General features: G+C 44.0%; 1 protein-coding gene across 1 annotated transcript in view; it reads right to left on the bottom strand.

Moving 5' to 3' along the window:
* Positions 1 to 25,486, bottom strand: part of LOC141257588 (beta-soluble NSF attachment protein) — a 47,075-nt gene extending 21,589 nt beyond the window's left edge. The window contains exons 1-5 of the mRNA XM_073672266.1: positions 25,261 to 25,486; positions 17,443 to 17,522; positions 10,528 to 10,644; positions 7,314 to 7,360; positions 5,790 to 5,867 (exon numbers count right to left, since the gene is read on the bottom strand). Coding sequence (XP_073528367.1) covers positions 5,790 to 5,867; positions 7,314 to 7,360; positions 10,528 to 10,644; positions 17,443 to 17,522; positions 25,261 to 25,358 — 420 coding nt within the window. The 5' untranslated portion in view covers positions 25,359 to 25,486. The remainder of the gene's footprint in view (positions 1 to 5,789; positions 5,868 to 7,313; positions 7,361 to 10,527; positions 10,645 to 17,442; positions 17,523 to 25,260) is intronic.
* Between the last annotated feature and the right edge of the window lie 565 nt (positions 25,487 to 26,051).

Below are 26,051 nucleotides of genomic sequence, written 5' to 3'. Positions count from 1 at the left end.
GATGCTATAGGATTTTTACAGGATGAAAATGGAGAAATGGTAAGAGAGGATGTTGAGAAGGCCAAACTTTTTAATTCCTATTTTGCATCTGTTTTCTCTCAGAAAGAAAATGTAACATCAACTGATATTCACTGTCCTTTTAGAGGAATAGAGGAATCCAAGTTATCTGTAAACAGAAAGATTGTGAGGGAATATTTAGCTAACATAAATGAGTTCAAGTCTCCAGGTCCAGATGAATTACACCCCAGAGTACTGAAGGAGATCATAGAAGAAATTTTAGAACCACTCTCCATAATCTTTGAAAATTCTTGGAGAACAGGAGAAGTCCCAGAAGACTGGAGAAGAGCAAATGTTGTTCCTATCTTCAAAAAGGGGAAGAAGGTGGACCCAGGGAACTATAGGCCGGTGAGTCTGACTTCTATACCAGGAAAGATCTTTGAACAAATTATTAAACAACATGTATGTAAGTACATGGATAAGAATGAAGTGATTAACCAGAGTCAGCATGGGTTTGTAACTAACAAGTCATGTCAGACTAACTTAATTTCCTTCTATGACAGAATCACTGACTGGGTGGATCAGGGAAATGCTGTAGATATAGTATATCTTGACTTCAGCAAAGCATTTGACAAAGTATCTCACACCATCCTTATTGAAAAAATGACCAAGTATGCAATGGACCAGGCAACTGTTAGGTGGATTCATAACTGGCTTAGTGATCGGACTCAAAGGGTGGTTGTAAATGGCTTCACATCCAGCTGGATGAATGTCTCAAGTGGGGTACCACAGGGCTCCGTCCTGGGACCTGTATTGTTCAACATCTTTATCAATGATTTAGATGAAGGAATTGAGGGTAAACTGATTAAATTTGCTGATGACACAAAGCTAGGAGGGATAGCTAATACTAGAGAAGAGAGAGAGAGGATTCAAAAAGACCTAAATAAACTGGAGCAGTGGGCAGCAACCAACAGAATGGTTTTTAACAGGGAAAAATGCAAAGTACTACATCTGGGCAATAAAAATGAAAAAAGCATATACAGAATGGGAGGAATAGAGCTAAGCAACAGTACATGTGAAAAAGACTTAGGTATACTAATAGATCATAGACTGAACATGAGTCAACAGTGTGATGCAGCAGCAAAAAAGAAATACAATTCTGGGATGTATTAACAGAAGCATACAGTCTAGATCACGTGAAGTCATTATCGGTCTTTACTCCTCTTTGGTCAGACCTCATCTGGAATACTGTGTACAGTTTTGGGCACCACATTTTAAAAAAGACATAGACAAACTGGAGCAAGTTCAGAGAAGAGCGACCAGAATGGTGACTGGTCTGCAAACCATGTCCTATGAGGAACGGTTGCAGGATTTGGGAATGTTTAGCTTGCAAAAAAGAAGACTGAGAGGAGACTTAATAGCTGTCTACAAATATGTCAAGGGCTGTCACATTGTAGAAGGATCATCTTTATTCTCATTTGCACAAGGAAAGACTAGAAGCAATGGGATGAAACTAAATGGGAGGAGACACAGATTAGATATTAGAAAAAACTTTTTGACAGTTAGGGTGATTAATGAGTGGAACAGGCTGCCACGAGAGGTGGTGAGTTCCCCTTCAATGGACGTCTTCAAACAGAGGCTGGACAGACATCTGTCTGAGATGATTTAGTGAATCCTGCTTTGAGCAGGGGGTTGGACCAGATGACCCAGGAGGTCCCTTCCAACTCTACCATTCTATGATTCTATGACTATTTTAAGCATTCTAGAACCTTTATGGCCGTATTAATAGGTTAGGTACGTCCAGGGGGGGTGACAGAGTCCCTTTAATCAAGAGGCACCACTAACCAAACAACACCATGAAAACCAAGGAGATCTCCAAACAAGTCAGGCACAAAGTTGTTGAGAAATACAAATCAGTGTGGGCATATAAAAAAATATCCTAATCTCTGATGATCCCCTGTAGCACCATCAAATCCATTATCAATAAATGGAAAGAACACGCTACCACAACAAACCTGCTAAGAGAGGGCCGCCCACCAATACTCTCAGCCAGGGCAAAGACAGCATTAATCAGACAGGTAGCACAGAGGTAACCCTGACGGAGCTGCAGAATGGCCAAGCACTGGTCTCGCTATGTCTGGCGCCAAACCAACAAAGCTCCTCACCCCAAGAACACCATCCCCAGAGTGAAACATGGTGGTGGAAGCATCATGCTGTGGGGATGTTTTTCGGCAGCAGGGACAGGAAAAATGATCAGAGTCAAGGGGAAGATGGACGGTGCGAAATACAGGAATATTCTTGAGCAAAACCTGTTTCAGTCTGTCAGTGATTTGAGACTTGGAGAGAGGTTCACCTTCAAACATGACAATGACCCAAAGCATACTGCTAAAGAAACACTTGAGTGGTTTAAGGGGGAACGTGTAAATGTTTTGGAGTGGTCTAGTCAAAGCCCAGACCTTAATCCATTTGAGAATCTGTGGTCAGACTTGAAGATTGCTGTTCAGCAGAGGAAAACCATCTAACTTGAGGGAGCTGGAGCAGTTTTGCCTTGAGGAATGAGCAAAAAGCCCAGTGCTCACAGAGACTTATTCAAAGCGACTTGCAGCTGTAACTGCAGCAGAAGGAGGCTCAACAAAGTGCTGACTTTTTGGGGGGGTGAATAGTTATGCACACTGAAGTTTTCAGTTATTTTAGTCCTATTTGTTGTTTGCTTCACAAGAAAAAGAAAACCAAAATGTTCACAGTTGTAGGCATGATCTTTACATGAACTGATGCAACCCTCATAGAAAAACAGTGAAATTCCAAGGTGTGAGGTAAAAATGCCAAGGGGTGTGAACACGCATGCAAGATACTGTATGTCATGCACCGTGCACCATGAATCTGCACTAGCCATATGTATCAGTTCTACATGTCAAGATGCAGAATCAAGAGGATCAGCCTTATTTTCATTTACACCACTAGAGGGCAGTGTTGCACCAGGTATTATGGATTCTGTGCAGTCACTATAGATCTGCTGCTTTTACTCCCGCACACAACAGTCTAAGCGCTCTCTACTGATGACATCTCCCCCTTTGTGTAAGCACAGTCTAAGCGTTCTCTACTAATGACATCTCCACCTTGTGTAAGTACAGTCTAAGAACTCTCCACTGATGACATCTCCACCTTGTGTAAGTACAGTCTAAGCATCCTCTACTGATGACATCTCCACCTTGTGTAAGTACAGTCTAAGCGCTCTCTACTGATGACATCTCCACCTTGTGTAAGTACAGTCTGAGCGCTCTCCACTGATGACATCTCCACCTTGTGTAAGTACAGTCTAAGCGTTCTCTACTGATGACATCTCCACCTTGTGTAACTACAGTCTAAGCGTCCTCTACTGATGACATCTCCACCTTGTGTAAGTACAGTCTAAGCGCTCTCCACTGATGACATCTCCACCTTGTGTAAGTACAGTCTAAGCGTCCTCTACTGATGACATCTCCACCTTGTGTAAGTACAGTCTAAGCGCTCTCCACTGATGACATCTCCACCTTGTGTAAGTACAGTCTAAGCGTTCTCTACTGATGACATCTCCACCTTGTGTAACTACAGTCTAAGCGTTCTCTACTGATGACATCTCCACCTTGTGTAACTACAGTCTAAGCGTTCTCTACTGATGACATCTCCACCTTGTGTAAGTACAGTCTAAGCGCTCTCCACTGATGACATCTTCACCTTGTGTAAGTACAGTCTAAGCGTTCTCTACTGATGACATCTCCACCTTGTGTAAGTACAGTCTAAGCGTCCTCTACTGATGACATCTCCACCTTGTGTAAGTACAGTCTAAGCGTCCTCTACTGATGACATCTTCACCTTGTGTAAGTACAGTCTAAGCGTCCTCTACTGATGACATCTCCACCTTGTGTAAGTACAGTCTAAGCGCTCTCCACTGATGACATCTCCACCTTGTGTAAGTACAGTCTGAGCGCTCTCCACTGATGACATCTCCACCTTGTGTAAGCACAGTCTAAGCGTCCTCTACTGATGACATCTCCACCTTGTGTAAGTACAGTCTGAGCGCTCTCCACTGATGACATCTCCACCTTGTGTAAGCACAGTCTAAGCGTTCTCTACTGATGACATCTCCACCTTGTGTAAGCACAGTCTAAGCGCTCTCCACTGATGACATCTCCACCTTGTGTAAGTACAGTCTAAGCGCTCTCCACTGATGACATCTCCACCTTGTGTAAGTACAGTCTAAGCGTCCTCTACTGATGACATCTCCACCTTGTGTAAGTACAGTCTAAGCCAGGGGTCTCAAACTCAGCTGGGTATATGGGCCGCACATGGAAAAAATTTAAATTTGGGGGGCCGCATTCTTTGCAGGTCAAAGTGACATTTTTAGTGATACCATTTTTTTTGTATACACTGTCTGAACATTTTTGCTGTGTTTATTTTATTTTTTTTATAGCTTGGGTCGTTACGGATGTGGCGATAATAAAAATGCTTTGTGTTTACTTTAATTTATATATAAAACAGCATTTTTAGTGGCAAAATATTTTTTCATGCTTTATTTTTAATTTTTTTTTTTAAATTGTTACAAATTTTGTTTCCCCCTATTGGCCACATACAGTAATATTGTTTTACAATTAGCACCATATAGTAATTCCGGCAACCATCTAGTAATGTGCCCCATCCTGGTGGTCCCCATCTTGCGGTAATGTGCCCCAACCTGGAGGTCCCCATCTTGCGGTAATGTGCCCCAACCTGGTGGTCCCCATCTTGCGGTAATGTGCCCCATCCTGGTGGTCCCCATCTTGCGGTAATGTGCCCCATCCTGGTGGTCCCCATCTTGCGGTAATGTGCCCCATCCTGGTGGTCCCCATCTTGCGGTAATGTGCCACATCCTGGTGGTCCCCAACTTGTGGTAATGTGCCCCATCCTGGTGGTCCCCATCTTGCGGTAATGTGCCCCATCCTGGTGGTCCCCATCTTGCGGTAATGTGCCCCATCCTGGTGGTCCCCATCTTGCGGTAATGTGCCCCATCCTGGTGGTCCCCATCTTGCGGTAATGTGCCCCATCCTGGTGGTCCCCATCTTGCGGTAATGTGCCACATCCTGGTGGTCCCCAACTTGTGGTAATGTGCCCCATCCTGGTGGTCCCCATCTTGCGGTAATGTGCCCCATCCTGGTGGTCCCCATCTTGCGGTAATGTGCCCCATCCTGGTGGTCCCCATCTTGCGGTAATGTGCCCCATCCTGGTGGTCCCCATCTTGCGGTAATGTGCCCCATCCTGGTGGTCCCCATCTTGCAGTAATGTGCCCCATCCTGGTGGTCCCCATCTTGCGGTAATGTGCCCCTTCCTGGTGGTCCCCATCTTGTAGTAATATACAGTCTGAGCGCTCTCCACTGATGTTGTCTCCACCTGTGTAAGTACAGGCTAAGCGTTCTCCACTGAGGACATCGCTACATTGTGTAAGTACAGTCTAAGCGTCCTCTACTGATGACATCTCCACCTTGTGTAAGTACAGTCTGAGCGCTCTCCACTGATGACATCTCCACCTTGTGTAAGTACAGTCTAAGCGCTCTCCACTGAGGACATCGCTACATTGGGTAAGTACAGGCTAAGTGTTCTCTACTGATGACGTCTCCACCTTGTGTAAGTACAGTCTAAGCGCTCTCCACTGAGGACATCGCTACATTGGGTAAGTACAGGCTAAGTGTTCTCTACTGATGACGTCTCCACCTTGTGTAAGTACAGTCTAAGCGCTCTCCACTGATGACATATCCACCTTTCTAGAAGAATGCTCTTACCTTTTCAATATCTACAAGTTCGGTTTCATAAATTTCTGCAATTGTAATGTGATGCTTAGCAGCAATCGTAAACCTTCCCTGCAGAAGAGAAGAGCAGATATTCATTGATATAGGCTTCATAAGGCAACATTGACATGGTTCAGGTTCAAACTGCATAGTACAAACGTATATATAGACCAAAGCTAATTATTCTCTTCCCTAGCGGTATGATGTAGTACTATGCACAAAACACAAGGGTGATTTTATACAACATGAAAACATAAAACAATACAGTGCAGGATAGTAGAGACTACAGAGTGTATAATGGCTGTCAAAAAGCTAATGGTAGAGACTCAGAAGCCCATAACTGACCCCTCACTGGATCTACTGCCCCCTTTAAGGTCTACCGGTTGACTGCAATCAATTACTTAGCCATCATTGATGTGGAGGAATTATTATAATTGTAATCTATTACTGGCCATACATCTGCCAACGGCCACCTTCACCAACCCTCACATAGAGAGCACAGGTGCACTCCTCTGTAAGAGAAAACCGCAGACTGACCGCTCGGCCGGCAGCCTGAAATCACACATGCTCGATCAACATCTCACCCGACCATCAGATTGACCATCGAAAATCGCACATGCACGATTACCATCTCTCCCAATCATGAGTGGGCCAGAGTCCCCATGCACATTAGACCGTTGGCCAAACCCCTCAAAATCGATGAGTTTGGTTGACTTTAGTCTGATGTGTGTTAGGACCTTTAGGCCCATCACACATTGTCCCTAGGTTGGTTTAGCTCCAGCAGAAAATAAAGGTTCTAATACTATACTGGCCAGCAGCTATTAAAAGAAAACCCCTTTGCCATATGGTGTGTTGCTGTGCAGTAAACAGGCGCGTCGTCCTACGCGATTTTAGCACATTTATAATGGATGAAATGTGCTACTTTCTCTAGATTTGCTCTGAATTATAATGCAACGGCCTGTGCATGTGATGAAAACCACACACCATAGACACAAAGAAACCACAGATCATGCAAACCAGATGTGATCTACAGGAGAAACCCTTATATTGGTCAGCACCTCGGAAGCAGAGCATGACCCCAGGTTACATGCGGGCCGGCTTCGGGTGAACCCAAGGTGACACGCAGGCCGGCTTCGGGTGAACCCCAGGTGACACGCAGGCCGGCTTCGGGTGAACCCCAGGTGACACGCAGGCCGGCTTCGGGTGAACCCCAGGTGACACGCAGGCCGGCTTCGGGTGAACCCCAGGTGACACGCACGCCGGCTTCGGGTGAACCCCAGGTGACACGCAGGCCGGCTTCGGGTGAACACCAGGTTATACACGCAGGCCGGCTTCGGGTGAACACCAGGTTATACACGGGCCGGCTTCGGATGATCGCCATACCGCTGCACTTTACGTTCCGTATTACATTGGCAGCGGCAGATCATTATGGGGACACAGTCATCAGCTATAGTACAGACACCCCATGTTCCCCCATATCTATATGAGCAGTGGGAGAGCTATAGAATTATTCCTTACCATATCTGTGTAAATATCGATGGCTGCATTTAAGCAGTTGATGGCCTCTGATGTTAGCAATTGGGAAAGACAATGAAAAGCAAAGTGACCAAAATAATGCACTTATATAAAGTAATTATAGTCAAAATGGAAATGTCCAGAATGAAACAGAGCTGTTATATAGAATGTACAATAATATACCAGGTAGAAACAAAAGACTACCACCTGTGGTCATCTCTTAGACAATGATGAAGAAACGTCATTAAGATCAGGTAAGTAGGGGTCTGACACCCCCACCATCAACTGCCATCAGCTCCGGCCGGATGTAAACAGTGTACGGAGGGTACACCACAGCACTATCACACTATTCAGTGGCCGCTTCTTATTCACATTAAGGATTATACTTCAAATTAATGGACCTGATCAGCAGTACCTGGGAACTGTATGAGAGTGGTGGTGTACGTCTCATTAAATCTGGCAGCAGCCGAACCTGTCAACAGCTGATCAGTGGTGGTCCTGGTTATCAGATACCCACCGATATGATATTGATAGCTACACTGCTCAAAAAAATAAAGGGAACACTCGAATAACATATCCTAGATCTGAATGAATGAAATATTCTCATTGAATACTTTGTTCTGTACAAAGTTGAATGTGCTGACAACAAAATCACACAAAAATCATCAATGGAAATCAAATTTATCAACCAATGGAGGCCTGGATTTGGAGTCACCCCCAAAATTAAAGTGGAAAAACACACTACAGGCTGATCCAACTTTGATGTAATGTCCTTAAAACAAGTCAAAAGGAGGCTCAGTATTGTGTGTGGCCTCCACGTGCCTGTATGACCTCCCTACAACGCCTGGGCTCCTGATGAGGTTGCAGACGGCCTCCTGTGGGATCTCCTGACGTTGGCGGATGGAGCGAGACATGATGTCCCAGATGTGCTCAATCGGATTCAGGTCTGGGGAACGGGCGGGCCAGTCCATAGCTTCAATGCCTTCATCTTGCAGGAACTGCTGACACACTCCAGCCACATGAGGTCTGGCTTTGTGCTGCATTAGGAGGAACCCAGGGCCAACCACACCAGCATATGGTCTCACAAGGGGTCTGAGGATCTCATCTCAGTACCTAATGGCAGTCAGGCTACCTCTGGCGAGCACATGGAGGGCTGTGCGGCCCTCTAAAGAAATGCCACCCCACACCATTACTGACTCACTGCCAAACCGGTCATGCTAAAGGATGTTGCAGGCAGCAGATCGCTCTCCACGGCGTCTCCCAACTCTGTCACGTCTGTCACATGTGCTCAGTGTGAACCTGCTTTCATCTGTGAAGAGCACAGGGCGCCAGTGGCGACTTTGCCAATCCTGGTGTTCGGTGGCAAATGCCAAGCGTCCTGCACGGTGTTGGGCTGTGAGCACAACCCCCATCTGTGGATGTCGGGCCCTCATACCACCCTCATGGAGTCGGTTTCTAACCGTTTGTGCAGACATGTGCACATTTGTGGCCTGCTGGAGGTCATTTTGCAGGGCTTTGGCAGTGCTCCTCCTGTCCCTCCTTGCACAAAGGCAGAGGTAGCTGCTGCTGGGTTGTTGTCCTCCTATGGCTCCCTCCACATCTCCTGGTATCTGCTCCATGCTCTGGACACTGTGCTGACAAACACAGCTAACCTTCTTGCCACAGCTTGCACTGATGTGTCATCCTGGATGAACTGCACTACCTGAGCAACTTCTGTGGGTTGTACTGTAGACACCGCCTCATGCTACTGTACCTCTAGGGGTGAGAGCAATGGCAAAATGAAAAAGTGACCAAAACAACAGCCAAAAAGGATGAGAAAAGAGTAATGGTCTGTGGTCACCACCTTCAGAACCACTCCTTTATAGGGGGTATCTTGCTAATTGCCTATCATTTCTACCAGTTGTCTGCTCCATTTGCACAACAGCAGGAGAAATTGATTCACAATCAGTGTTGCTTCATAACTGGACAGGTAGATTTCACAGAAGTGTTATTGACTTGGAGTTACATTGTGTTGTTTAAGTGTTCCCTTTATTTTTTTGAGCAGTGTATAAATTTGGACAACTCCTTTAAAGGGAATCCGCTGTTCAAGTCATGCTGCCCGCAATTTAGACAAGACTAGTCTGGCCGGGTCTTCCCAGTGCCGCTCTAGGTGATTGACAGGTCTCTCACTATGGGAAACGCTTGATATCATTATGCTAAATTCCCCTTAAAGGGTTTTTTCTGCTTTTGGAAAACCACTTCTGTCCAGTCACACTATAAAAAAAACAAACTCTTTACTCACCTTCCCTGGTTCAAGCACCAAGTCTCTGCCATTGCTCCCACTGTCTGCAGCACTGACATCATGTCGACAGCACTGCAGCCAATCAGTGCTTTCAGTGGCTCCAACCAGGTAGGCTGCACAAGTTACTCAAAGCCACTGAGCTCAGTGATTGTGACTTGTCACATCGCTAGCACTGCAGCCAGGGAACCAGTGGTAGAGACTCAGCGCTGGGTTTTGTAATGTTGGACCTGGGGAGGCGAGTAAAGCACCATTTGTTTGTTTTTTGTTTAAAAACAAACTGTGCCAGAAAGGAAGGGCTTTCCGAAACTGGAAATCCTTTTAATTATCCACAATAAGGAGTTGCTAATGCCAATGTTTGCTACATTGTAGCAGGAGTCTTAATTACTACAACTTTTTGCCACATCGTCAAATAGAACAACTGTTATAGTCTCTTTCAGATATAGGGGAATGGTTCTAGACATGTTCGTAGTTTTTACAGTAGAAAATGTCACTGGCTGCGATTCCCTGACAGCGGGAAGCACAGATCAGACCCTCCCCAATGGTATGTCATCACCCGTTAAGACAAAAAGACCCTTTAATGCATTCTCCAGGACACAAGACATTTGAACCTGGGACGTAGACATATTCAGTAATGGTAGATGAGGGGCCCCTGTTACAGGTTCTGTATAAGGGCCCAGGAGCTGAATACAATTCATCAAGCATCAGCGAAGCCCCGAAAACATAAACCCCCTCCCCTAGAATGACTGGTTCTTGGGGGATGGACAGCGCACCTCAGATGGCCCAAGTTTATTAATCCCGGTGCTTTTGTATAGGGTCCATCCCACGTTCAAGAACGTGGGCCCTGTTCATCTCCATGCTATGTCGTATTACGGCCTTGCCTTGGATGCAACATAAGTAATGAACGCGGTAACGTGATGAACCCTTCACGCTGGTTACCTTGAGGATCAGCTTTCTTGTAGGCGTTCCCAGCATCGACAAAACTGGTGGCCGCGTCATGCTTACTCGTAAGCTGCATGTGTAGTTTGGCCGCCTGACAGAACGCGTTTCCCGCAGCTGGAAAACAGATTGACACGGATTACAAGAGCAGCGCAAAATAAAATCCCTTCCCTAATTTATAAATCAACACCAAAGAAAACCTGAAGACCCAAATCCATAACATTTCAATTCTGGAAATAGAAGAGTTGAGCTGACCAGGACCAAGCACGACCTGTACAACTGCACCCAAGCCTCAGAAGGTCATTGATAACAAAAGAGAGTCATCAGGGATTTTTTCTTCTACCCCTTTTTTTGGAAGGCCATATTCACTGGTGAGAACTAGTAAAACCTCTGAATTTTGAAGCAGAAGAGCTCTGAAGCGGTAAAGGGTTTTGCATCTGGCCGGCTCCAAGAAAAGAATAAGGGCATTCAGAAAATTCAGTGATCTGGTGATACGAATATATCCAATTACTATACAATGGTCACCCTACAAGCTGCATGTGCCTCTTGTGAGTAGGTATGTGAACGTACCAATTATCCAATGTGAATGGAGGCCTCCTGACCCTCAGGACACCTAGGGATCAGGTAATAGGAATCCAAGGTGATCAATACTTTTGTTCTTAGGGATGATAAGTGCCAAAGTTATCCAAGTCTCTCACCCAGCCAAATCAGATCTCATAAGATGCAGTGATGAGGGGCAATACCCCAAAACACCATGTCTGCAAATTGAGATTCTGATTTGGCTTTTATCCCAAGTCATATGGCAAGGCTCGTTAAAGGGTCGTTATTGACTTTTAGGATTGATATTTCCATAAGTGGCATATTGAGTTCCAGCTCTAGCTCGGATGCAGTAAACTCCTACACAATCTCTAGGGACGGCTGCAGGGAGCCAGAACATTGCTTTGGTCTACTGGGGTGCATAGAACCTTAGCCCCCTCGCATTGTTCCTATGATTATTTTAGATATCAGTATAGACCATTTAGACATATCTAAAAACCCCAAAACACATTATACTATAGTCGGGCAAACCCAGCAATTTCGATGGGTTCAGCTGACAGTCCAATGTGTATGAGAACACCAAACTCTCCCACAACAGATGATGTTAGGGATATAAGGATCCAGTATGTCTGATTTCACACCGATGATGCTTTTGTTTTTTAAAAGGAATCTATCAGCAGTTTTTTTTTTTTGCTATGTAATATGAGAGCAGTATTATGTAGGGCTTGATCCTGATTCCAGCGATGTATCACTTACTGGTCTATGTGTTGTTTCAATAAAATCAGTGTTTTTACAGTAGGAGATTATCACTACAAGACTAGTTGTCTTGTTGTACAACAGTTGACCAGGAGGCACTTCACCCCCCCACCACTGATTATCAGCTTCCTGCCTATGCACAGTGTACACAGAAATCTGTCAATCAGTGATGTGGGGGGGGGGGGGGGGTTATACAGAGCTCAGCATTCAGAGCTCTGGTAGATCTGCAGCAGAGAAAACAAACTGATTTTAGCACAACTGCTGAACCCAGTAATTAAGTGATACACCACTGAAATCAGGGTCTCTGCCCCTACATCATGCTGCTCTCAAAGGAGGAAGCAAAAACCTGGTTAAAGATTCCCTTTAAGAGATAACTCACAACCCTCATATAGAACACAGGATCACTCGGCAGAGCAATTGTTCTGCCAACAGTTACCTGAAGTGTATGGGGGGCTTAAAGGGGATGTCCACTACTAGGACAACCACTTATTGAATTAAATGTTTGGCCCCGATAAAATAAAAAAAGCCTATACTCACCTCCCGTGCCAGCGCAGTTCCATCGGTGTCGGCACTCGTGGTCCCGGGATTCTCGTGCGGTTGGTGTGACACGTGACCCCAGCCCCTTTTCTAGTCATCTTTCTGCTTCTTCATAAAACTGTACTAGACTACACGTGAATACAGAAATCTGCAATCAGGGATTTTTTTAGCAATATTAACTGGATGGATGTTAAAAGATGAAACCATTCCACTAATCCACCAAAACAAAGTAAGATAGTGGGCAGAGGGCAATGGCCGACTTCTGTGTGAGCCCTTCAATAAATTGTTTTTTAGAGGACATCCTATGTATTCACAATAGGAGGAGATGGTTTATCAGCGCACAGGGTCCAAGTTTCTGTAGCTATACATATTGCTGGAGCATCCCCCAGGACAATCCTTCTGTCCAGATAAATCATCAGCGGTAGAAAGGTTGGGATTGAATGTATGTGAAGATATCATGTTTTTGCTCTCAGGGAGATGAGGGGTAACATTTCTCTTGTGGAGAGTGACAAGCCAGGCCCTGCGTGTCAGAGTGAGGAGACTCATACACCATGCATGCTCCTCTGGGAGATTAAATATGCAAATTGTCTCTTCAGAGAGGAAGGGAACTAGAAATCTAGTGCTACCTACAGGAAGTAGCAATCCTAAAAGTCAATAGTGACCCTTTAAAGAGCCTTGCCATATGACTTAGGATAAAAGCCAAACCAGAATCTCAATTTGCAGACATGGTGTTTCAGGGTGTTGCCCCTCGTCAGTGCAAAGTGTGCTCTCATGGAGGAAATCTCTCAGGTAGGTTGGAGCCGGCTGCATGTCTGGAATAACATTGCTGCTGGTTACAGGCCTCAGAGCCTAAAAGGTTACCTTTCTAATAGAAGTTATTACAACAAAATACAAAATATATGAAACCTACAAAATTACAAATGATCAACTCATGATATTGACAAGATACAAAAGGAGCAAATTAAAGAAGCACTCCTCCTCCCGTCAAAGTTTTTATCCTCGTAATATATTCAATCATATTATATAGCACCGTGTACTTACAATTGCTCATTTTCTTTTTCTACTCAATTAATTCTTCTCTTTTCTCGGCTTTATGTAGAAACAGAAAGTCTCTTGTCCCTGCATTTATCATTCCCCTCTTCAACAGCTGACTCAGATGCTCCCTCCTCCCCTCTACCATTGACTTTTGCAGTGACTTATGACTCATACAAATAAAATTGACCTCCTCTTTCTACAAAGAGCTTAGAAGGATTCAGCTAGTCAGTGTTTAATCCCATGATGTCATAGACCTAATGGAAAAGTGAAGAATTATCTGGGTAGAAGAACAAAATGAGCAATTGTAAGTGCACAGTGCTATAAAATATGATGACAATATATTAAGAGGATAAACATTTTGATGGGAGGAGGAGGAGTGCTTCTTTAATACATTCTATGAAATTGTGCCCATTGGAATCACCAAATACTTATATTCAGAAGCCTTTACTCAGAGTCCGGATTTCACTTTCAAACAGTCTCTGGCTAAAAATAATGTGGCTGCACAAGTGTGAACACCCTCTTATAATTGGGGATGTTGTTGTGTTCAAAATTAGACAATCACATTAAACTCATGTTAAATAGTAGTCAGTACACAGCTGCCATAATTTGCAGTGATTCTGATTAGCCCCATATAAAGTTTAGCTCTTCTAGTAGGATTTTCCTGACATTTTCTTAGCTGCATTTTACAGCAAAAGCCACGGTCCATAAACAGCTTACAACACAGCAAAGGGATCTCATTGTAAAAAATTATCAGTCAAGAGAGGGGGAGAAAATTTTTTTCCAAGGCATTAGATATATCATGGAACACTGAGGACGGGTATCACGCACTGACGTTACAGTGAACTGGACATTCCTCAAAAATTTATGAAACGACAAGAAAACTGATCTTGGAGGCTTCCAAAAGGTCTACAGCAACACTAAAAGAGCTGCAGAAATTTCTGGTGAGTACTGGTTGTAACTGCATGTGACACCAATCTCCTGTATTCTTCATATGTCTGGCATGTGTGGTAATACGGCAAGATGGAAGCCTTTACTTTAAAAAAAAAAAAAAAAAAAAAAAAAAAAACACACAACATCCTAGCCCAGCTAGGTTTTGCAAAAAAGCTTCATAAAGTCTGTGAAAAGCATGTGGGAAACATGTTATGGTCAGATGAGACCAAGGTTTAACTTTTTGGTCATAATTCCAAGAGGTAATTTGGGGCAAAGATAAAACTGCACATCAAAAAGACCCACGCAACCACGGGGAGAACATACAAAACTCCTTGCAGATGTCGTCCTTGGTGGGATTTGAACCCAGAACACCAACGCCACAGTGCTAACTACTGAGCCACCGTGCTGCCCATATGTGGCATTTTCCATTCTTCTAAGTGTTAAATAACATAAAATGTCATTTAAGATACAGAAACTTAAAGAGCGACAATATTCAGTACTAGTGAAATGAAAAATGCTAGAGCTCAGTTCAGTTTTTTATATTGGTTAGTGACTGGTTAGAAGGACGATTGGACTGCAGCAGGAGGAAGAGGGGAAACATTTTCTAAGAATCTTCTATAATAATAATAATAATAATAGTTTATTTTTATAGCGCCAACATATTCCGCAGCACTTTACAAATTTTAGGGGGGACTTATACAGACAATACAGAATAAGCATATCTCATATCGAACGGAGTGAGGGCCCTGCTCGCGAGCTTACAGTCTATGAGGAAGTGGGGGAGACACAAAAGGTAAAAAGTACATATATTGTATAATGCAGCCTTGATATACTGAATAGGATAAATGATAATACATGGACTGGTCGCCAGCCAGTATGTGTGCAGTCCTGACAGAGGCTTTTATCTTCTAAGAGATATCTATTGTACTGAAATTTGGGCTGTACATACCTTGGTTCATGAGAAACTGAAGTTTTAAAGGAGGTGTTGAAAATGTCCACCATTCGCATCCCTGCACATCGGCATGCACCGTTCCATATTGTTGAATGTATTGCGCAGGACGTCTGGGGTCATAGCCTGAATTTCTCTCGGAGTGCCTGTAATGTTCATGGCTTGTTACTGTACACCCGACCATTCAAATGGCCCCAAAGGAAAAACATCCAGCAGGAGATCTTGGTGGCCACAGTCCCTTGGAGATTCTCTGTCATTTTTCTGGATGAAGAAGCGTCTCGTGATGAATGTGTGGGTTGTCAGCTCCCCAAATTCGGGCGTTTTGTGAATTGACGTAGCCACGTAGGTGAGACCAGGCTTCATCAGTATACCACATATAGTCCACTGTTTTCTTTTTCAGCAATGAAGGTCTGGAACCACTGACCATAACAAATTATTTTCTCTTGGTCAGGCCCTTTCATTTCCTGAATGACCGTGACTCTGTACGGGCAAACACAACCTTTCTTGGCCGCTCGCCAACATGTGAAATACGACACGCCTGTCTCCTGGGAAAGCCTGTGCAACAATTTATGTGGAGATGCAAGAAGTCACCGTTTCACATCTTGAATTGTTTCCTCAGACATTTTCGGATGTCCTCCATCATGGCTATCCTGCAATGTTCCTGCACGTTCTAGCTTACAGCATACAGGTGCATCTCACTAAATTAGAATTTCATCAAAAAGTGAATTTATTTCAGTTCTTTATATAATATGAGTTTCACTTTTTGTATTAGAGTCATTATAAACAGAGTGATCTATTTCAAGTGTTTATTTTGATGATTACGGCTTACAGCCAATGAAAACACAGAAGTCATTATCTCAGTAAATCACAATAATTAACAAAAAACACCTGCAAAGGCTTCCTAAGCGTTTAAAAAGATCCCTTAGTCTGTTTCAGTAGGCTCCACAATCATGGGGAAGACTGCTGACTTGACAGATGTCCAGAAGGCAGTCATTGACACACCCCACAAGGTCCCAGAGTTCCAATTTTAATTTGGAAATCAAGGTCCCAGAGTCTGGAGGAAGAGTGGAGAGGTCACAATCCAAGCTGCTTGAGGTCTAATGTGAAGTTTCCACGATCAGTGATGGTTTGGGGAGGCTATGTCATCTGCTGGTGTAGGTCCACTCTGTGTTATCAAGACCAAAGTCAGCGCAGCGGTCTACCTGGAAATTTTCAAGAGGAAGATGAGAGACACCAGACCCAACAATGCAGACAAGCTGAAGGCTGCTATCAAAGCAACCTGGGCTTCCATAACACCTCAGCAGTGCCACAGACTGATCGCCTCCATGCCACGCCACATTGATGCAGTAATTGATGCAAAAGGAGCCCCGACCAAGTATTGAGGGCATTTACTGAACATACATTTCAGTAGACCAACATTTTGGATTTTAAAATCATTTTTCAAGCTGTTGTTATAAAGTATTCTAAATTTACTGAGACAATGACTTGTGTTTTCATTGACTGTAAGCCATAATCATCAATATTAACAGAAATAAACACTTGAAATAGATCACTCTGTTTGAAATGACTCTATATAACATATGAGTTTCACTTTTTGTGTTGAAAACTGAAATAAATTAACTTTTTGATGATATTCTAATTTAGTGAGATGCAGCTGTATAAAGATCTCCTGAACATGACCTGAAAGGGGCCTAAGGCTAAGTTCACACAGAGTTTTTCAGGCAGAAACTGCTCCTCCAGGATATGCTCTTTTTTGGTGGAGCTTTTGAGAGTTTTATTTTCCTTTTCACAAAGCGTTTTCTCAAGTGGATCTGAAGAGTTCTTTTCAGCCTTCTGATTAGAAACAGTGCGATAAACCAATGGTAAAGCATTTTCTGATAGATTCCCAATCAGGGGATTGATTATTAAGAAAGTGTCCGCACTCCCGATGCCCTAAACATGCCCCTATATTGGTAAATGATGCTAAACACAAAACAAATGTCACAAACGTAAGAAACCTACTGTATCGCATGGTAAGGGACGTCAGTAGGTAATAATAATTACGGATGGCGCTCAATGAGTTTCAGTATCTGGCCCAGAAATTTCGGACACAGTTCTCCACCTACTTACATGATTGGAAAGTAGGTTTTAACAATCCCTTTAAAGTAAACCACACAGAAAAAGACACTCACCACTCCAGTTCTTGGCCATCTTGAACATGTTGGCAGCTCTAGCATACATTTCGCACGCTTCTTCAATCTTTGTGTTTCCGCTGAAAAAGTAAAAAAAAAAAAAAAATGGGAATATGCAATGACCATTTCTTGTAGATATAGGTCTGATCTTTGCATCTAATTTATCCAGATCTTTCTGTATCAATGTTGTCTTATAAGAAAGTTTTGGAACAATCCGATGAATTAGTCAAAGGGAACCTGTCCACGTGATTTTTTCTTATGGATGTAGTGGTATGGCTGTGTATACACTCGTCCCCCTTTAAAAATGGTTATCATAGGAAAACTAGAATAGAATTAATATGCAAATTAGACTGGACGTGCACTGAGGGAGTGTCAATACACTCAGACAGCTTCTTCTAAGTGCATTTTCCAGCCCCCACTTCCAGAATGATTTGCAGGTGACTTCTACACTAGATTTCTCATGATTGATACATCGAACATCTAAAAAACATGTTTTATTGACCACTACTTGCTGACAGGTTAGATTTAAAGGTAATCTGTCAGCAGGTTTTTGCTATGTAATAAGAGGATGGCATGAGGTATGCGTTAAAAGACAGATTTCAACTATGTATCACATGTCAGGCTGTGTGCTGTGGTTTACTTACAATGAAGGTTTTATCACCTGGTGATTATCATTGCGGTGACTAGCTGGCACACGCTTGCTAGTCTGACTCCGCCCCCTCCTGTGATTAGCAGCTCACTGTCTACAGACAATGTACATACAGAGCCTGGTGTGGGTGGGGAAGTTCTCAGCTCTGCTGCATTGCTAAACTTAAAACTCTGTGTCAGAACAGTTGCACCCAGTATTCTAAGTGATACATCATTGGATTCAGGGTCTCTTTTCCTACATCATGCTGCGCTCAGATGAGGTAGCAAAAACCTCCTGACAGATTCCCTTTAAGAGTACCAATCACAAGATTCATGCTGATCTTGGTTCAAAGCTGGTTGATTGACATAGTATGAAAAACCATAGTACAGTGCACAATATGGCGACACTCACTAGAATATGTAATTATAGGTGTCAGCACATGGAGATAGAAAGGAAGGCCAACATTTCAGTCTGTCCCAGACCTTGATCACAGCCTAGTGGTTCATGCAGCAAGAATCAAGTGACAGGTTTCCTTTAGCACATACTTCAAGAACAATAGGTTTGCGTTTTTTTATTGTTTTATTTTACCTTTTGAGTCCTCTTTGTTAAAGAAACACTTAAAACAGGAAATGTACAAAAAAATTAAATAAATAATTCCAGCACATCCTCCCTGAATCTCCCCCCTTTCTTTTATCTTATTTTGCATCATATTGCAATGAAAGAGACGTTCTCTGTGTTTCAGGAGCTCAGTCACGTCCCCCATCCTCAATTTTACTGATATGTGTGTGACTGTAAGGCCACGGCCCCACTATCAGTATTCGGTCAGTATTTTTTCTCAGGAGTGGGAGTCAAAACCAGGAGTGGGTGATAAATGCAGAATTGGTGACCTGTTTCTATTATACCTTTTCTCTGATTGTTCCTCACCTGGTTTTGGCTCCCACTCCAGAGAAAAAATACTGACCGAATACTGACCAAATACTGATAGAGGGGCCGTGACCTAAGAGAAATGTCTGCAGGAGAAGCCTCTCCCTCTCTCCCTCTCTACAGTAGGACAACAGATTGCTAGGTGCTCTCTCCTGGCCAGAGGGGCCTGGACTAAGTAGTTAACCAGCAAAAATGGAGATTTGGGCCTCATTCAGACGTGTTTTTTTTTATGTCTGAGAAAAATGGACCAAGTTTCATCAGTGATTTCCATAAGATTTTCGTCAGAGCTTGGTCAGTTTTCTTTCAACGATGAGAAGAAAAAAAAAGTTTCTCCACCTTCTCCTATTTATCTATCAGCCAGTCAAAGAGTGAAAAACAGGCAGCACACGGATGGCATCTTTTTTTCACTGACCCATAGACTTGCATTGATGATTTTGATCAGACACTTGATCTTAAAAAAAAACAAAAAAAAAAAACACTGTCATGTGAACAGCCCCATAGACTGTCATAGATATGAGTGCTATCCGTGAAAATAACGGAGAGTAGTCGTACGTGAAAAACTGAAGTGTGAATGAGGCCTTACTCAGAGTTCTCCGCAGGATGTCTACAAGACTGACTGCTTCACGATCCCAAAGAAAATGCTGCAGACTAAAACGAGGACAGTTATACCTATGTTAAAGGGGTTTTCCCACGAACAAAAGTTCATTTTAATCAATAGATCTTGGAATAATAATAACTTCCACAATTGGATGTGTTTAAAAAAATGTTCCTGTGCTGAGATAATCTTATAAATGTGCCCCTGCTGTGTAATGTCTGTGTCTGACTGTACAGGAACATGGTCTGATCATACCACATCTCCTGGGCAGGGGAGGAAACAAAAGAGTATATAGACATTACAGCAAAAGAGTATACAGACATTACAGCAGGGGATCACAGCTGATTCTTTCTGTGAGGTAAAATATTTCACTGCCTGTTTTTAAACAATATTTTACCTCACAAAAAGAATCAGCTGTGATCCCCTGCTGTAATGTCTGTATACTCTTTTGCTGTAATGTGTGTATACTCTTTTGCTTCCTCCCTGTCCAGGAGATGTGGTATGATCAGACCATGTTCCTGTACGGTCAGACACAGAAATTACACAGGACACAGCAGGGGCACATTTATAAGATTATCTCAGCACAGGAACATTTTATTTAAACACATCCAATTGTGGAAGTTATTATTATTCCAAGATCTATTGATTAAAATGAACTTTTGTTCGTGGGAAAACCCCTTTAAATATTTTTTAATAATACAGTTTGAATTCACTTTTTAAGTTAATATGACATACCAGATACACCATCCCCTGAGCCCCATCCTCACCCACCAAGCTGTGCACCCCCAATACCTACAAAACCACAAAGAGAACCCAGCATACATGACAGAGTATACACATACTCATTTTTTAGGTTCAGTGTGCCAATAATAATAATAATAATAATAATAATAATAATGTATGGTAAGTTGTCACAGGAGCTACATCTGGAAAAGCTCTTTGCTTTCATCTTGATAGAAACAGACCATCAGTTGTAGACATGCCTGGGCCGTCCCCAGAGTCAGGAGCATGGCTGGAACCGCAACTTCTACATTTCACCTCCTTCTATGCTCTCTATAGATCTATGCTGCTGTTTTCTTAAAGGGGTTGTATAAAATTAAAATAACATCGTCGCCTTCTGCCCACAAACAGCAGCACTGCTGTCTGATATTGCATTCTGTATGTGTATATATACAGTACAGACCAAAAGTTTGGACACACCTTCTCATTTAAAGATTTTTCTGTATTTTCATGACTATGGAAATTGTACATTCACACTGAAGGCATCAAAACTATGAATTAACACATGTGGGATTATATACTTAACAAAAAAGTGTGAAACAACTGAAAATATGTCTTATATTCTAGGTTCTTCAAAGTAGCCACCTTTTGCTTTGATGACTGCTTTTCACACTCTTGGCATTTTCTTGATGAGCTTCAAGAGGTAGTCACCGGAAATGGTCTTCCAACAATCTTGAAGGAGTTCCCAGAGATGCTTAGCATTTGTTGGCCCTTTTGCCTTCACTCTGCGGTCCAGCTCACCCCAAACCATCTCGATTGGGTTCAGGTCTGGTGACTGTGGAGGCCAGGTCATCTGGCGTAGCACCCCATCACTCTCCTTCTTGGTCAAATAGCCCTTACACAGCCTGGAGGTGTGTTTGGGGTCATTGTCCTGTTGAAAAATAAATGATGGTCCAACTAAACGCAAACCGGATGGAATAGCCTGCCGCTACAAGATGCTGTGGTAGCCATGCTGGTTCAGTATGCCTTCAATTTTGAATAAATCCCCAACAGTGTCACAAGCAAAGCACTCCCACACCATCACACCTCCTCCTCCTCGCTTCACGGTGGGAACCAGGCATGTAGAGTCCATCCGTTCACCTTTTCTGCGTCGGACAAAGACACGGTGGTTGGAACCAAAGAACTCAAATTTGGACTCATCAGACCAAAGCACAGATTTCCACTGGTCTAATGTCCATTCCTTGTGTTCTTTAGCCCAAACAAGTCTCTTCTGCTTGTTGCCTGTCCTTAGCAGTGGTTTCCTAGCAGCTATTTTACCATGAAGACCTGCTGCACAAAGTCTCCTCTTAACAGTTGTTGAAGAGATGTGTCTGCTGCTAGAACTCTGTGTGGCATTGACCTGGTCTCTAATCTGAGCTGCTGTTAACCTGCGATTTCTGAGGCTGGTGACTCGGATAAACTTATCCTCAGAAGCAGAGGTGACTCTTGGTCTTCCTTTCCAGGGGCGGTCCTCATGTGAGCCAGTTTCTTTGTAGCGCTTGATGGTTTTTGCAACTGCACTTGGGGACACTTTCAAAGTTTGCCAAATTTTTCAGACTGACTGACCTTCATTTCTTAAAGTAATGATGGCCACTCGTTTTTCTTTACTTAGCTGCTTTTTTCTTGCCATAATACAAATTCTAACAGTCTATTCAGTAGGACTATCAGCTGTGTATCCACCTGACTTCTGCACAACACAACTGATGGTCCCAACCCCATTTATAAGGCAAGAAATCCCACTTATTAAACCTGACAGGGCACACCTGTGAAGTGAAAACCATTTCCGGTGACTAGCTCTTGAAGCTCATCAAGAGAATGCCAAGAGTATAAGACATATTTTCAGTTGTTTCACACTTTTTGGTTAAGTATATAATTCCACATGTGTTAATTCATAGTTTTGATGCCTTCAGTGTGAATGTACAATTTTCATAGTCATGAAAATACAGAAAAATCTTTAAATGAGAAGGTGTGTTCAAACTTTTGGTCTGTACTATATATATATAAAAATCACCAGTTTGTTGATAAATTCACCAGCTTCAGTGTGAGGACAGGTGGCACCATGGAAGCAGAACTGACTCCTGACCTCAATCGTCTTTATGAAATCAGCAGCTTGTATATTTACAAGTCTGGATTAACAACAATCTACTAGAATAATGATTGGTTGTGTGTCCCTAGACAGATCTGACATCCCCGGTGCTTACTGAGGTTGGGGCAGGAGTCTTCGCCCTGGAAGGAGGATTGGAAACGCGTTTCGCTCATCAGAAATCATTGCATCACAATAATCCTGTTTTTATGTAATATCCAGAGAATAGATTGATAGGGGCTTCACTTATAAAAATAATCAGCACGTGACTACATTATGTGATCATACGCGGCAGAAGAGGAAAATGAATGGCTCATAGCAAATCATGGAAGGTCTCATATCCCTGTATATAAAGACTGTCACAAGATCAGAGAGAAACCTGGGATTGAGTTACAAAACCCAAAGACATACTGATAGGGAATGTAGATTGTGAGCCCCAATGGGGACAGGGCCCATAATGTCTGTAGAGCGCTCCGGAATATGATGGCGCTATATAAGCAAAGCCTAATAAATAATGAGAAGAGGTGGCCATATACATCAGAGGTACATCAGCTGAAGCCACCGACCATACAACATGTATGACGTGGTAAGAAAGCGGAGCTTTTGTGCTCATTGGAAATAAGATGGTGCCAAAGATTCCTGGCAGCGGCTTACACCACTCATGGCAGTCACACAGTACGGGGAGAGGGGAGATTGTATGGTCAGTTTGTTAGGAACAGCAATAGCTTGGGCTAGGTTCACAACTGAACACAATGACTGAATCCATCACATGATGGAAAATAACAGCACTCAATGGACTGACAATACTGGTGTCTACCATCGTAATGGAAAAAGTAACATGATGTGCTGCACTTTTTCTTCTAGTTTTTTTTTTTTTATTTATTTATTTTTATTATTAATTCTGCAGTGAAACCTCCAAGGCAGATGGGTCAAAAGGTCACATTCAAAGCTACAGCGGTATAACAAACAAGACAGCTATGCTCCATCTCATCATGTTGTCCTGTTGCTCTCAGGGTGTGTTCACACGTTGTGTCCATGGTTCATCTCCCCCCCCCCCCACTCCCCACATGTACTTCCAAAATCAATGAAAAATCATAGCATTTTTGCCAGAATATTGGAAAATTGTAACAAAAATTATACATTGCTTATACAATTTCATTAAAATCTTGGCAACAATCTGAGGTTGTGTGGACCCATCCTCAAAGTGCTTGTGTGGAACCCCAGGGGTCTGGTTACCACAGTAATAGCAATATTACGTCTGAGAGCAGGTGGGAGGTCTCTTGGTCAGGGATCCTGTGCATGCCACACCTCCTGCCCAGTCCTGGGAGGGGAAGAACTTCCCCTATATAAACTGGGGCTGAGGTGGGGTTAGAAAATAACACAGACAGAGACAGAGACACAGTCTGGTCTGGTGTGGAGCAGTTGCAGGGAAAGTGACAACAGGAGCTCTGTGGGAGCAGTGATAAAAGGGGTCAGAGACTGGAAGCTGTAGAGCTCGTCCTGACTGAAGAGATCTCACCGGACACGGAGTCCGAGGCTGTGGGGACTGAGCCATACCCAGCAGCAGAAACCGACCGGCAGGGGATTTCAGGTCCTCTGGCCAAGAAACCCGAAGGCACGGTCACACGCAAGGGACCAGCACCGCTGTCGTGGAGCGGAGGCTACCAGAAGGCCCCGAGTCACCGGCCATACGGGTGAGGACCACACGGTACACTCAGGGACGTGGGCTACTTTTACCCGCTTCTAGCAAGGTAGCCAGGAAGAGTACAATTAGTGGGGAGGCCTACAACTCCGCCTGGCCAGGGGAGATCCTATCTGCTCACGGACTGACCAGGCCCCGATCGCTAGCCAGTACTCCCGGGAGGGTCTACCTTTGCCACCAGTAAAGACCCTGAACTACACCGCACCGTCTGAGTGGTTCCTGGTGCCTGCGAGCAATTCTACTATCCCCATAATCCACGTCCGCTGCCCTGAGGCCATACCCCTCCCGTTGGGGGTTATACTATCCACGCTGCACAACCGTACCACCGGCCTCAGCGGTCTGCCCTGCAGCGGCGGTTTCATAACCGCATTCAACGGGTGGCGTAGTCGAACACTATAACATCTTATACTAAACTCCGCCGCTTAGTTTGACACCCTGGGCACGGACCGGGTCACCGCCACGAGGACTACTATCCCCAGCAGATCCGGCTCCGGGTATCCCCCTGCGCAGCAGAAGCAGCACAGGCCCAGGGGGCGCGTCACTTGCACTAAAGGGGGGTTGCCACATGTGACTGAACACCACATCCACTAGCGGAGGTGAACGCAGGAGCTCACAGGTAATACGCCAGTGTTACTGCAAACGTGTGCACATATTCATCCATGGAGGTAGGCGCGGATGTGGGATGCACATGGCAGCCGCAGCGTCAGACCCTACCCTAAGGTTGAGTTCACACAGACACTTGCCAGATTTTTTTTATTTCAACGTTATACCAACTCTCATCCATGGATTTCATTAAAAAGCTGCAGAGTGAATGATGCAAGTGCCGCAGATTTCCACCAATGTATTTACACGGAACCGGACGAGATGTGATCACAACCGTCAGCGACCGCTGCAACCGTCAGGAGCCGGAGGACGGTCTGCTGGTGACAGGTCATGACATAAGGACATAACAGACATCCACTAGGAAATATCTCTACCCCCGTGATAGAAGCTCCCGGGCAGTGTCCTCCCTGGATAAATGACAGGCCTGACACGGTATCCCAGACTCAGGCTGGGAAACACCTCTCCCTCCCCCTCCCCCATGCATCCAGCCAGCATCCCCATCTCCTCCTCCTCCCTGCTCTCACCCGAAGAGACCCCTCAGGAAGGACTGCGAGGACTTCACCCTCTTCTCGGCCTCGGCCATCAGCTGCACGGCTTCTCGCTCTTTACCGGAGCTGTCCATGTCTGGTCCCTGGAATCTCCGCGATCCTTACAACCTGCAGCGCAGTCTGACCTGTCTGCTGCACCAATACTCCGACACTGACCCTCTCCGGCCACCGTCTATGTCAGTCGATGTCGCGCTGCTTCATGGGAGTTGTAGTTTTTGTGCAGCCTCTGTGAGCGATGCAGTTGGCGGCCATCTTGAATGAGGGCAAATCTGGCCAATCATCAAATTATTCCTCTATTTATGTACTGTGTGGCATACGGCAGTTATATATCTGTCATATAGATAATCCTCATGGCCAGAGTCTCTAACCATGTGGACGGAATTAACAGAATTTGCTTTATCAGAAAGACCAATAAAACATTGTAAAGGAACGCTTCAGAGAAAAATGCAGCAGATGTCAGGACGACTAGAAAGTCCTCTTTTTAAAAAAAAATCAATAAAGAAATAAGGACAGGAGCTCTGGTAGAAAACAAAAATAAGGATGAAGGCCTCACTGTGACTTTGTGTGGTCTAAATGGAAGAAATGCACTCCTTTATTTCCAGAGTTGGACCATTTGGAGGGTAACAACAGGCCGAGTACCCCCCTAACAATAGTGTCCGTCTGCCCTAGCGGCCCCATAATAGTGTGAGCCGGCATAAAGGACATAAAATAAAAAACGCACTCCTCTCCTCCGTTTTCTCTGCTAGGACACGTAGCATGCGCCAGTA

Source organism: Phyllobates terribilis, unplaced genomic scaffold, assembly GCF_046119375.1.
Source record: "Phyllobates terribilis strain yellow unplaced genomic scaffold, ASM4611937v1 Scaffold_3__8_contigs__length_932513732, whole genome shotgun sequence".
Taxonomy (NCBI): Eukaryota; Metazoa; Chordata; class Amphibia; order Anura; family Dendrobatidae; genus Phyllobates; species Phyllobates terribilis.
This window is presented reverse-complemented; position numbering and strand designations above follow the sequence as displayed.